The 13,822-nt window shown below is 43.8% G+C and overlaps 1 protein-coding gene across 1 annotated transcript in view; it reads right to left on the bottom strand.

Annotated features, from left to right (window-relative positions):
* The window catches only part of LOC115479606 (cytochrome P450 2G1-like), a 97,908-nt gene that overhangs the window by 13,110 nt on the left and 70,976 nt on the right, over window positions 1–13,822 (bottom strand). Inside the window, exon 8 of the mRNA XM_030217626.1 lies at window positions 1,145–1,286. Within this exon, the coding sequence (XP_030073486.1) occupies window positions 1,145–1,286 (142 nt within the window). The remainder of the gene's footprint in view (window positions 1–1,144; window positions 1,287–13,822) is intronic.

The raw sequence follows: 13,822 nt of genomic DNA, 5'->3' as shown, positions 1-13,822 counted from the left end.
CAAAACACACAAACACATACACTGATGCCGAACACCGCTACCATCCCCCCTCCCCCCCCTAGAATGGCAACACAGATTGATCATGCAACTCACACACTCCCAACCAAATCAATAACCAAGGCCCCCCCTTCCGGAATGGGGCTAAGGAAAGGGAACTTCAGGGGAAGAAAGGCAATTGTCCCCCCTCCAAACACTCTCACACACAAACACTGCTACCCTCTCCACCCACCCACCCCCACATCATACACAACCTCTGCCACCCTCCCCACCACCACCCACATCATACACAAACTGTCCAAGGGACAATCACCACCATATTTCTGTCTGACAGACACATATTCCTTCCACCCTCACCCCCCCCCCCCCCCCGCCACATCATCATACACACACTATGCCATGGAGAAACAGCATCTCTCTCTCTCTCTCACTCACACCCACACACTCCCCTCCCTCCCACCTTAATACACAAACTCTAAAATAGAAAATCAAGATCACTCTCTCTCTCATTAAAACACACACACACACACATTCCCCCCAACCACCACCACAACATCATACACAAACTCTGCCATGGTGAATCATGATATCTGTCTCTCACTCCCACCCCCCCCCCCCCCACCACCAATAAATAGATAAGCTCTAACATGCACAATCAGCATCTCTCACTCACTCACACCCCCACACACAACCAACACAAAGAAAAAAAACAGAAACAAAAAAAAACCAATATATTACACATAATACAACAATGTAAATTATTCATTACCATGACAACACATTTCTCCTAACAATCCCTTTCAAAACATTAATTGCAGCATCCCAATACATTCCTAGCGCCCGTTTCATTGGTTTCAGAAACAGGCCTTTTTTCCTAGTACTAGTATAATACTTTCAATGATGTCTGTTTATATGCGCCATGGCTTTTTAAGGGGTGTGGCTAATGTGGGTGTGACTATCATAGGGGTGGAGCCATATGTGGTGACCCCGCTGATAATGAGTACCTGCACCTTTTTTCCTACAAAAAAAGCACTGTGTATCTCAGTGTAAAGCTCCCTTTTATCCAGTTCTCACACTGGTTTTATTTATTTATTTATTTATTTATTTATTTATTTATTTATTTATTTATTTATTTTCTGTTAACTACCTGCAGAAAAAGGCATGAAGGCATCATTCTTCTTAAAAGCACCAAGTTCATCCAAGAAATGTCCAGGGTCAAAGCTATAAGGGTTCTTAAACTGCAGGGGATCCTTCAAGACTGTGGTCAGCAGAGGGAACACCATAGTACCCTGGAAACAAGAATTTGAGACATAACAGATCAAATAAACATACACTATAGTCAGTGGCATAACTAGAGAAAGCTGCGCTTGGAGTTTCATTCCCCAAGAGCCTTATCCCACAATTTCATCCCTTCATGCAGCCCTGACTCTCTTCGCCTTGTGGTTCTTGAAGTGGGAGATCATCTCGGGTCTTGTCCTGTGCACAGAAGCACAGAAAGAGTCAAGGAATATGAGAACTCAAGGGTTGATGCAGATAGCCATATGATACAGCTGCACAGCTATGACTTAAGCATGCAGCTTTGACCATGAAATCAACTTTAAAAAAATAAAAAGAAAAGAAACCCGTAGCCAAGCAGTAAGCAACGAGCATACAATTTACTGCAATGTTAAAAACTTAAAAATACAATCACCTAAATGTACCTTTGGTAATATAAATAATACAAGCAACAAACAAACCAGGGTAATGCAGGAGCAAAGCTCTATACTAACCACTAAGAGTATCCAGGATATGCATGGAGAGCAGAAAAAGCCAGTCCTGTTCAGGGAAATGAAATCATAAATATAAGAATCTACAAAGAATATTTTAGAAAAAGGAATTTTTGGAAAAGAAAAAGAAAAACATTTTGTGTGAAAAGGAGAGATTCTCAGAGGCTGAACTCACCCACGTAGACAGCCCACGATAAGTAGGCATGTCCTAATGGGTGGATGGGTTTTTCTATCATTGAGTCTCTCCAGAGATTAATAAGTGCACCCATGAGCACCCAAGACCACCCCTATGCTCTGTAATTAGACAAGAAAATATTGACTATCAGTGTAAACTAAACAGACTTAGAAGGCTCTCGATCCATACCCTAGTACAAGTCCCACTTTAAAAAGTGTTCCCTACTTAACTTTTTTGTTGTTTTTTTCTTTGCTAAGAAATATATGCAAGAATTAAATAATCTATGTCCAATACTCAACCTACACAAATGACTCTCCGATCTTAGACTAGGCTTATTATGTTTAGATTTCAATATGTAGCCACACGTATTGTAAGGAAACATGTAATATAATCTAAGTAGGACAAACATTCTTTAAACACATAATCCTTCATTCATGAGTAATACATTCTAAAGACAAAAGGAAAAAGAAGGCGCGCATCTCTGTGCTGCTGGGTGTCTGTACTACACCCAGCAGCTGCTATTGAATCCAGCGTTGACAAGTATTCTCTCTACCGTCATTGCTGTGCCTCAATCAAGCACCAGTATTGGCAGTATACCGTCTGTGTCTGACTCTGCAGGGTTTTGAGACGATCTTCGTCAGGGACCCATATTTTTGCTGCCTGTTTCTGTGAACAAACACATAATGCGCCAAATTTTCTGAAAACTCATTCTTAGTCTGAGCTCAACAGAGTTCCTGCTTTTATACTCCCAAAACCGGAAGTGATCAGTATTACATAAAAACGTGAAACATGAGTGATGACGTCAATTGTTCAGACCCTTGCTATGTAATGGTTAGCAATATAAAAACCAAAATAAAGCTCAATTTAAAGATGATACAGAAAAATTAATATATATGGAACAGAGGAAGTAATGATGTTCAGAAAAAATTATATCCAAAAAACCCTTCAAAAAAACCCTCCCACCTACCCACACAATTGCTAAAGGCATACGTTAATGACAGAGTGTTAAATGACAGTGTTCCATTCTATGAAGTCGTTTAGTCCATTCGGAATTGTAGTGTCTAATTCGAAAATCCAGTATTGTTCTTTCCTAGCTAATACACTCTCCCTGTCCCCTCCTCTCTGAGAAGATGCCACATAATCAATGACCATCCACTGGAGCTGGAAAAATTGATGATGAAACTCTAAACAATGCGCTACCATAGGAGCCGTAATCTTCTGGTTCTTCAATCTGCTTTTATGTTCTGTCAAACGTGTTTTCACTTTGTGAATAATTCATCCCATTTAAAGAACGTTTGTCCTACTTAGATTATATTACATGTTTCCTTACAATACGTGTGGCTAGATATTGAAATCTAAACATAATAAGCCTAGTCTAAGATCGGAGAGTCATTTGTGTAGGTTGAGTATTGGACATAGATTATTTAATTCTTGCATGTATTTCTTAGCAAAGAAAAAAACAACAAAAAAGTTAAGTAGGGAACACTTTTTTAAGTGGGACTTGTACTAGGGTATGGATCGAGAGCCTAAGTCTGTTTAGTTTACACTGATAGTCAATATTTTCTTGTCTAATTACAGAGCATAGGGGTGGTCTTGGGTGCTCATGGGTGCACTTATTAATCTCTGGAGAGATTCAATGATAGAGAAACCCATCCATCCATTAGGACAAGCCTACGCATCGTGGGCTGTCTACTTGGGTGAGTTCAGCCTCTGAGAATCTCTCCTTTTCACACAAAATTTTTTCTTTTACAAAAATTCCTTTTTCTAAAAAATTCTTTGTAGATTCTTATATTTATGATTTCATTTCCTTGAACGGGAGTGGCTTTTTGTGCCCTCCATCCATATCCTGGATACTCTTAGTGGTTAGTGTAGAGTTTTGCGCCTGCATTACCCTGGTTTGTTTGTTGCATGTTAAAAACTTGGCAGTAATCTGCAGCTCATTGTCAAAATGTCCCCCTTCCTGTAGGCATATGAATGGTGATTGGGTCACACACCTACTAGAAGGGAGACATTAAAAAAAGTCACTGGCAGTTTGCATCGACCCAACATCCCTGGTAGTCTAGCAGCCCCTATCGTTTCCCCTGCATGTAAAAATATTCCCTAGTATCTATTGGCACTTTTACTTGAACCCCTCCCCATGCCCCCAGACTCTCCCCCTCCCTCAGGGTGTACCTTAAAAGAGGCAGGTACAATGTCCACTTGCTTCTGCCTCCCATACTGCCATCTTGGAAGATGGCGGTGTATGACCCATGTGGTTCATCCTGGGATGTACTAAGCAGGATCAGTCTACCACAAATAAGGGAATTTTTCCCTTATTGGTAGTCTCTGTTAAGATTACCTTTAAAAGTGGACTAACACGGCTACCACACCTCTGTACTCAAATAATGGGGGAAATCCCTTATTTGAAAAACTGATCCCTTTCAGTGCATTTTAGGATGTACTGTGTGGGGTCAGACACCACCTTTTTCCAAGATGTTGATGCTGGAGGCAGAAATGAATGGGAATCACTCCTACCACTTTTAAGATGTGCCATTGTAGGAGGAGGAAGACTGGGGGAAGGGTCAGGGTGCCAATAGATACCAGGGTTTGTTTTCACAATTAGGGGCAGGGGGTTTTATCGGGAGGGGGAAGAAGGAGAGGGGTCACTAGACTACCAGAGCTTTTATTTCAGTAGTGGGAGCATAGGGGTCAGATAGGGTCAGGTCAGGTTGGGTTATGGGGTGGACGGCCAGTGCAGAAGGCTTTCCAGGGATAGTCTGTGCAGGTCGCGGGAGCTCTCTATGCTGCCTCAGATCTGATGGTAAATTTCTTATGCCCATGTAGTAGACATCAGTGCACAGCTCCATATTGCTGCATGTTAAGGAAAAAGCTTCTTACCAAGTATTTTATTATGCTATGCACTGATGTCTCTCGTGAGAGTTACTTCAGAGAAGTAAATTGCCTGTTAACTTCTGCCCGTAGTACCTTTCTGCATCAGCCCCTGAGCTAGTAACAGGCCACAGACCGTACTGACATGACAGCTTCATATGTTTTCAGGGAGTTTTAGGCCAAGGGCAGCTGTCCTACTCACTATGTCCTGTGACCTCACTGGCTATGGCAGCTTTTTATTCATGGGTAGGTATCTTTAGTCCCATTGACACCAATCCACTTAGGTTTTCAGCATTCTTTCCCATCATATTTATTAGGGATAGCCTGAAAACTTGAGCAGAATGGTGTCCAAGGGGGTTGGAGGGTCCTATTCCTACACTTACTAGTTCTGCTTGAATCCAATTTCCCCCCTCATTCTATAACACAAATGCCTAAATGTACACATCATTTGCCTGCTGATGACATGCAGAAATTGGCTCAGGTTTTGATTACTTCAAAAATTGATTATTGCAGATCCCTTTTCTTGGATTTACCAGCTAAATCCTTAGCTAGGCTCCAATTATTTCATAACACTGCTACTCAATTACTTTTTTATAAAACCAAATATGATCATGTTACTCCTTTGGTTAAGGCTCTTCACCGGTTACTGTGTCAGGACAGGAATCAATTTAAGACCCTATGGGCCCTGTTTCTAAGCCACGCTGTAGGCGCACAAACTTTTTAGTGCATGCTAAAAATTAGCACGCACTAATGCTAGATACACCCATAGAAATATAATGGGTGTCTCTATAGCATGTGCTAAAAGGTTTGCGCACCTACAGCGCGGCTTAGTAAGATTAGGAATGGTCTTTGGCCAGAATATTTCTCTTCTTTAATTGTTGTACAACATTTTAAAACCACAACTAGGGTAATTCATGTTAATAAGTTACAGTTTCTAACTTTTTTCAAACCAAGGTTAGTTTCATCCATAGAGAGAGTGAATGATACATACCTGTAGCAGGTGTTCTCCGAGAACAGCAGGATGATTGTTCTCACGACTGGGTGATGTCCACGGCAGCCCCCTCGTGAGAGGTCCTGCACGCTGGGCATGCCCACTGCTCATGCGCGGCCGTCTTCCCACCCGTGCGCGACCGCTCCCGCTCAGTTAAGTAAAAAGCAAAAGAATAAGCTATAACAACTCCAAAGGGGAGGAGGGAGGGTAGGTGAGAACAATCAGCCTGCTGTCCTCGGAGAACACCTGCTACCGGTATGTATCATTCGCTTTCTCCGAGGACAAGCAGGCTGCTTGTTCTCATGACTGGGGTATCCTAGCTCCCAGGCTCACTCAAAACAACAAAAAGGGTCAATTGGGCCTCGCAACGGCGAGGACATAACAAAGATTGACCTACGAAGAACAACTAACTGAGAGTGCATCCTGAACAGAATAAAACTGGGCCTAGGGGGGTGGAGTTGGATTCTAAACCCCGAAGAGATTCTGCAGCACCGACTGCCCAAACCGACTGTCGCATCGGTATCCTGCTGGAGGCAGTAATGAGATGTGAATGTGTGGACTGAAGACCACGTCACAGCCTTGCAAATCTCTTCATTAGTGACTGACTTCAAGTGGGCCACTGATGCCGCCATGGCTCTAACACTATGAGCCGTGACATGACCCTCAAGAGTCAGCCCAGCCTGGGCGTAAGTGAAGGAAATGCAATCTGCTAGCCAATTGGAGATGGTGCGTTTCCCGGCAGCAACCCCCTTCCTGTTGGGGTCAAAAGAAACAAACAATTGGGTGGACTGTCTGTGGGGGCTGGTCCACTCCAGATAGAAGGCCAATGCTCTCTTGCAGTCCAATGTGTGCAATTGACGTTCAGCAGGGCGGGTATGCGGACGGGGAAAGAATGTTGGCAAGACAATTGACTGGTTCAGATGGAACTCCAACACCACCTTCGGCAGGAACTTAGGGTGAGTGCGGAGGACTACTCTGTTATGATGGAATTTGGTATAGGGAGCATGGGCTACCAAGGCTTGAAGCTCACTGACTTTACAAGCTGAAGTAATAGCCACCAAGAAAATGACCTTCCAGGTCAAATACTTCAGATGGCAGGAATTCAGTGGCTCAAAAGGAGGTTTCATCAGCTGGGTGAGAACGACGTTGAGATCCCATGACACTGGTGGAGGTTTGACAGGGAGCTTTGACAAAAGCAAACCTCTCATGAACCGAATGACTAAAGGCTGTCAAGAGATAGGCTTACCCTCTACACGATAATGGTAAGCACTAATCGCACTAAGATGGTTCCTTACTGAGTTGGTTTTAAGACCAGACTCCGATAAGTGTAGAAGGTATTCAAGCAGGGTCTGTGCAGGACAAGAGCGAGGTTCTAGGGCCTTGCTGTCACACCACTTGAAAAAGTAACTCTTCTTAGTGGAATCTTTTCTGGAAGCAAGCAAGACTCGGGAGACACCCTCAGGCAGTCCCAAGGTGACAAAAATCTACGCCCTCAACATCCAGGCCGTGATAGCTAGAGACTGGAGGTGGGGATGCAGCAGCGCCCCCTCGTTCTGAGTGATGAGGGTTGGAAAACACTCCAATCTCCATGGTTCTTCGGACAACAACTCCAGAAGAGGAGGGAACCAGATCTAATGGGGCCAAAAGGGCGCAATCAGAATCATGGTGCCGCAGTCTTGCTTGAGTTTCAGCAAAGTCTTCCCCACCAAAGGTATGGGAGGATATGCATACAGAAGACCGTTCCCCCAATGCAGAAGGAAGGCGTCCGACGCTAGCCTGTCGTGAGCCTGAAGCCTGGAACAGAACTGAGGCAGCTTGTGATTGGTCTTTGCGGTGAAAAGATCCACCGAGGGGGTGCCCCACTCCCGGAAAATCTTGCGTACCACACTCGAATTGAGCGACCATTCGTGCGGTTGCATGAGTCTGCTCAATCTGTCGGCCATACTGTTGTTTACGCCTGCCAGGTACGTGGCTTGGAGAAGCATGCCATGCTGGCAAGCCCAGTGCCACATCCCAACAGCCTCCTGACACAGGGGGCGAGATCTGGTGCCACCCTGCTTGTTGATGTAATACATTGCAACCTGGTTGTCTGTCCGAATTTGAATGACTTGATTGGACAGCCAATCTCTGAAAGCCTTTAGCGTGTTCCAGACCGCTCTCAGCTCCAGGAGGTTGATCTGCAGACCGGATTCCTGGAGGGACCACAGTCCTTGTGTGTGGAGCCCATCGACATGGGCTCCCCACCCTAGGAGAGATGCATCCTTCGTCAGCACCTTTTGCGGCTGAGGAATTTGGAATGGGCGTCCCAAGATCAAATTGGAGTGAATCGTCCACCAGCGGAATGAAGTGCGAAATCTGGCGGGCAGTCGGATTGCATCCTCTAGATTCCCTGTAGCCTGATACTACTGGGAAGCCAGGGTCCATTGAGCTGGTCTCATGTGAAGACATGCCATGGGGGTCACATGGACTGTGGAGGCCATATGGCCCAGGAGTCTCAACATCTGCCAAGCTGTGATCTGCTGGGATGCTCCGGCCCGGGAGGCGAGGGATAGAACTGTCTGCTCCTTCGCCTCGGGGAGATAGGCAGGAGCTGTCTGTGAATTCAGCAGGGCTCCAATGAATTTGAGTGACTGGACTGGGCGTAGATGGGACTTTGGGTAGTTTATCACAAACCCCAGTAGCACCAGAAGTTGAATAGTCCGCTGCATGGACTGTAGAGCCCCTGCCTCCGAGGTGCTCTTCACCAGCCAATCATCAAGATAAGGGAACACATGCACCCCCAGCTTGCGTAGCACCGCCGCAACCATTAATAAGCACTTCGTGAACACCCGTGGTGCAGAGGCAAGCCCAAAGGGCAGCACACAATACTGAAAATGCTGTGTCCCCAGACGGAATCGCAGATACTGTCTGTGAGCTGGCAGTATCGGGATGTGGGTATAAGCATTCTTTAAATCCAGGGAGCATAGCCAATCGTCTTTCTGAATCATGGGGAGAAGGGTGCCCAAGGAAAGCATCCTGAACTTTTCTCAGACCAGATATTTGTTCAGGCCTCTCAGGTCTAAGATAGGACGCATCCTCCGTTTTCTTTTCCACAAGGAAGTACCTGGAATAGAATCCCAGCCCTTCTTTCCATGGTGGTACGGGCTCAACCGCATTGGCGCTGAGAAGGGTGGAGAGTTCCTCTGCAAGTACCTGCCTGTGGTGGGAGCTGAAGGACTGAGCTCCCGGCGGGCAATTTGGCGGAGTGGAGGTAAAATTGAGGGCGTACCCGCACTGCACAATTTGGAGAACCCACTGGTTGGAGGTTACAAGAGGCCACCTTTGGTGAAAAAATTTTAACCTCCCCCCAACCAGTAGATCATCCGTCATGGGCACTTATATTATTGAATATCAGCACTTGAATTCTACAGATTCACGTGTAGTGTTAGTTGGACACTATGTAGTATTCTATTATTTTAGTATGCAACATTCATATTGTGGAAATGCAAGTGGAGTATTCATATAGGTGGGGCATTGGCATCTACTACAATTGCACATACATATTATAGAATATTTTTGCTTACACACCAAAGTGCATAGGCATGACATAAGTGGGGGCACCTAAATGTTGGCACATAAATGGTTACTTACACTAATATTCTGTAACAGAATCTGTGTGCCCAGATCTCATTATAGAATTCATGCTTAGTGTCCTGCATTTTGGTGCATAACGTTTGATGCACTTTATAGTCCAGCAGCAAGAGGGGTGCTATCCATTCTTTTCCACTGAGTATCACATGTATGATTATCTCCTAATTGTTAGTGAAGCGCATGATCTGGTGCAGGAGGTAATTGTGCTGGGGCTGCTTGATAGTGATCATAATATGATCAGCTTTGATATCGGCTCTGGAGTAAGTACACACAGGAAATCCGATACGTTAGCATTTAACTTTCAAAAAGACTATGATAAAATGAGAAGAATGAGGAAAAAAAAACTTAAAGGAGCAGCTGCAAAGGTCAAAAATTTACATAAGGCATGGATGCTGTTCAAAATTGCCATCCTGGAAACCCAGGCCAGTTATATTCCATGTATTAAAAAAGAGGAAGGAAAGCCAAGTGACAACCGGCATGGTTAAAAAGTGAGGTGAAGGAAGCTATTAGAGCTAAAACAAAATCCTTCAGAAAATGGAAGAAGGATCTGTCTGAAAATAATAAGAAACTGCAAAAGGAATGACAAATCAAATACAAAGTGCTGATAAGGAAGGCAAAGAGGGACTTTGGAAAAAAGATTGCGTTGGAGGCAAAAACAAATAGTAAAACCTTTTTTAGGTATATTAAAAGCAAGAAGCTGGCAAAAGAATCAGTTGGACCGCTAGATGACCGAGGGGTAAAAGGGGCAATCGGGAAAGACAAAGCCTTATTGGAGAGATTAAACAAATTCTTTGCTTCACCGAGGAAGATATGTGAGAAATATTGGTGCCAGAAATGGTATTCAAAGCTGACGAGTCATAGAAACTGAATGAAATCTCTATAAACCTGGAAGATGTAATGGCACAATTTGACAAATTGAAGAGTAGCAAATCGCCTAGACCGGATAGTATTCATCCCAGAGTACTGATAGAATTGAAAAATGAACTTTCAGAACTATTGTTAGTAATATGTAATTTATCTTTAAAATCAAGCAAGGTATCAGAAGATTCAAGGGAGACCAATGTACCGCTGAATTTAAAAAAAAAGGTTCTAGAGGTGATCTGGGAAATTATAGACTGGTGAGCTTGACATCACTGCTGGGCAAAATGGTAGAGACTATTATAGAGAACAAAATTACAGAGCATATTTAAAAGCATGGATTAATGAGACAAATGGGCTCATTTTCAAAAGAGAAAAACGTCCAAACAGTGGCATGTCTTCATTTGGACGTTTTTCTCACAGAAACGTCCAAATTAGTATTTTTGAAACCTTTAGATGTTTTTCTCTGAAGTCTGTCAGACATGCTCCAAATATCAAGGGGGCATGCCAGGGGCGTGTTCAGGGCAGAACTTGGGCGTTCCTAATACTTAGATGTTTTTCAGCTATAATGGAACAAAACAAAACCGTATAGGACTAATACTTAGATGTTTTGAGCTAGACATGTTGTTATAATGAATAAGACACAAAAATGTGCCCTAAATAACCAGATGACCACTGGAGGGAATCAGGAGTGACCTCCCCTTATTCCCCCAGTGGTCACTAACCCCCTCCCACCTCCCAAAAATGTGATGAAAAACATTACTTGCCAGCCTTTGTGCCACCCTCAGATGTTATACTCAGGTCCATTGGATTAGGATACAGGTCTCTGGAGTAGTCTAGTAGTGGGTGCAGTGCACTTCAGACAGGTGGACCCAGGCTCCTACCTCCCCCTACCTGTTACTTCTGGAGGAAACTGCGAGCCCTCCAAAACTCACCAGAAACCGACTGTACCCACATATAGGTGCCCCCTTCACCCGTATGTTAGTGGTGTACATTTGGGGTGGGTTTTGGGGGGCTCAGCAGACAAATTAAGGGAGCAATGGTGAGATGTGTACCTGGGAGCATTTTACGAAGTCTACTGCAGTGCCCCTTAGGGTGCCCTATTGCTTTCCTGGGATGTCAGGGGGACCAATCTACTAAAAATGCTGGCTCCAACTACATCCAAATGGCTTGATTTTGTGCATTTTGCACTTAGACGTTTTTTGTTTGAAAATGGACCAAAAAACAAAACATCCAAATCACAAAACCTCCTATTTTCGAAAACAAAAGATAGACGTTTTTCTTTTTTGAAAATGACCTTCTTTCCTATTCAGATTTTGGACGTTTTTTGCAAAACGTCCAAAGTCGGACATAGACGTCTTATCGAAAATGCCCCTCCACGCCAACATGAATTTAGTGAAGGGAAATCTTGCCTCACCAGTCTACTACATTTCTTTGAATGGGTGAACAAATATATGGATAAAGGTGAGCTGGTCGATATTGTGTATCTGGATTTTCAAAAGGCATTTGACAAAGTACCTCATGAAAGACTCCAGAGAAAATTGTTGAGTCATGGAAGAGGAGGTAATGTTCTATTGTGGATTAAAAACTGGTTAAAAGATAGAAAACAAAGAGTAGGGTTAAATGGTCAGTAGGAGAAGGGTAGATAGTAGGGTTCACCAGGGGTCTGTTCTGGGACTGCTGCTGTTTAACATGTTTATAAATGATGTAGCGATGGGAGTAACTAGTGAGGTAATTAAATTTGCAGTCAACACAAAGTTATTCAAAGTTGTTAAATTGCAAGAGGATTGTGAAAAATTATTCACTCAACATATAATTAAATGAGACTAGATATCCAAATGGAAGATGACGTTTAATGTGAGAAAGTGCAAAGTGATGCACTGGAAAAGAGGAACCCTGAACTATAGTTACGTGATGCAAGGTTCCACATTAGGAGTCACTGACCAGGAAAGGGATCTAGGTGTCATTGTTGATGATTTATTTATTTGTTACATTTATATCCCACATTTTCCCACCTATTTGTAGGCTCAATGTGGCTTACATAGTACCAGAGAGGCATTACAGACTCCGGTGTAAACAAATACAAAGTGATGTTGTGGTAAAATAAAGTTCATGTGGCACAGCCACACTAAGGAAATGTACAGCGGAAGAGTAGTGTTATGTTCATTACGTTCTTTAGTTTTGTTGTGTTGCAAAGATCAGGCATTTATGTTGGTTTGGTAGGGTATGCCTTTTTAAACAGGTTAGTTTTTAGTGTTTTCCAGAAGTTTAGGTGGTCGTTCGTAGTTTTCAAGGCTTTTGGTAATGCATTCCACAGTTGTGATATGTTGAAACCCTCTGCTCAGTGTGCAGCAGTGGTTAAGAAAGCAAATAGAATGTTAGGTATTATTAGGAAAGGAACAGAAAACAAAAATGAGGACATTATAATGCCTTTGTATTGATACATAGTGCAACTGCACCTCAAATACTGTGTTCAGTTCTGGTCACATCTCAAAAAAGATATAGAGGGGCATTTTCGAAAGAAACGTCTAAGTTGGAATTTGGACGTCTTTGTAAAACGTGCAAATTCGGTGGCGGGGAAAAGGTCATTTTCGAAAAAAGATGGATGTCCATCTTTTTGTTCGAAAATACCCTGGACGTCCTTGGATTTGGACGTCTTGGATTTTCACCCATTTTCAAAACCAAAAACGTCCAAGTCTAAAATGTCCAAATTCAAGCCATTTGGACGTGGAAGGAGCCAGCATTTGTAATACACTGGTCCCCCTGACATGCCAGGACAGCAATCGGGCACCCTAGGGGGCACTGCAGTGGACTTCATAAAATGCTCCCAGGTACACAGCTCCCTTACCTTGTGTGTTGAGCCCCCATACCCCACTACCCCCAACTGTACACCACTACCATAGCCCTTACGGTTGAAGGGGGGCGCCTATATGTGGGTACAGAGAGTTTCTGGTGGAGGGCTCGCTGTTTCCTCCACAAATGTAACAGGTGGAGGGGGGGGGGTTATGGGCCTGGGTCCCCCTGTCTGAAGTGCACTGCACCTACTATGAAACTATTCCAGGGACCTGCATGCGCTGTCATGGACCTAAGTATGACATTTGAGGCCTAGCATAGAGGCTGACAAGTAATAGTGGAGTGGAGGAATGGTCTAGTGGTTAGAGTGGTGGACTTTGGTCCTAAGGAACTGGGTTCAATTCCCACTGCAGGCTCAGGCAGCTCTTTGTGACTCTGGGCAAGTCACATAACCCTCCATTGCCCCAGGTACAAATAAGTACCTAAGCCATATTGAGCCTGTCATGAGTGGGAAAGCACAGGGTATAAAAAATATATATATATTTTAATCATGTTTATTGAGGGTGGGAGGGGGTTAGTTACCACTGGGGGAGTAAGGAGAGATCATCCCCCGATTCCCTCCAGTCGTCATCTGGTCATTTTGGGCACCTTTTTGTGCCTTACTCGTAATAAAAACAGGTCCGGGTGAAAACGTCCGAGTTTTAGTCATGCACGTCTTTGCTTTTTTCCATTATGGCTCAAAGA

The sequence above is a fragment of the Microcaecilia unicolor genome, chromosome 11 (assembly GCF_901765095.1).
Source record: "Microcaecilia unicolor chromosome 11, aMicUni1.1, whole genome shotgun sequence".
NCBI classification, from domain to species: domain Eukaryota; kingdom Metazoa; phylum Chordata; class Amphibia; order Gymnophiona; family Siphonopidae; genus Microcaecilia; species Microcaecilia unicolor.
This window is presented reverse-complemented; position numbering and strand designations above follow the sequence as displayed.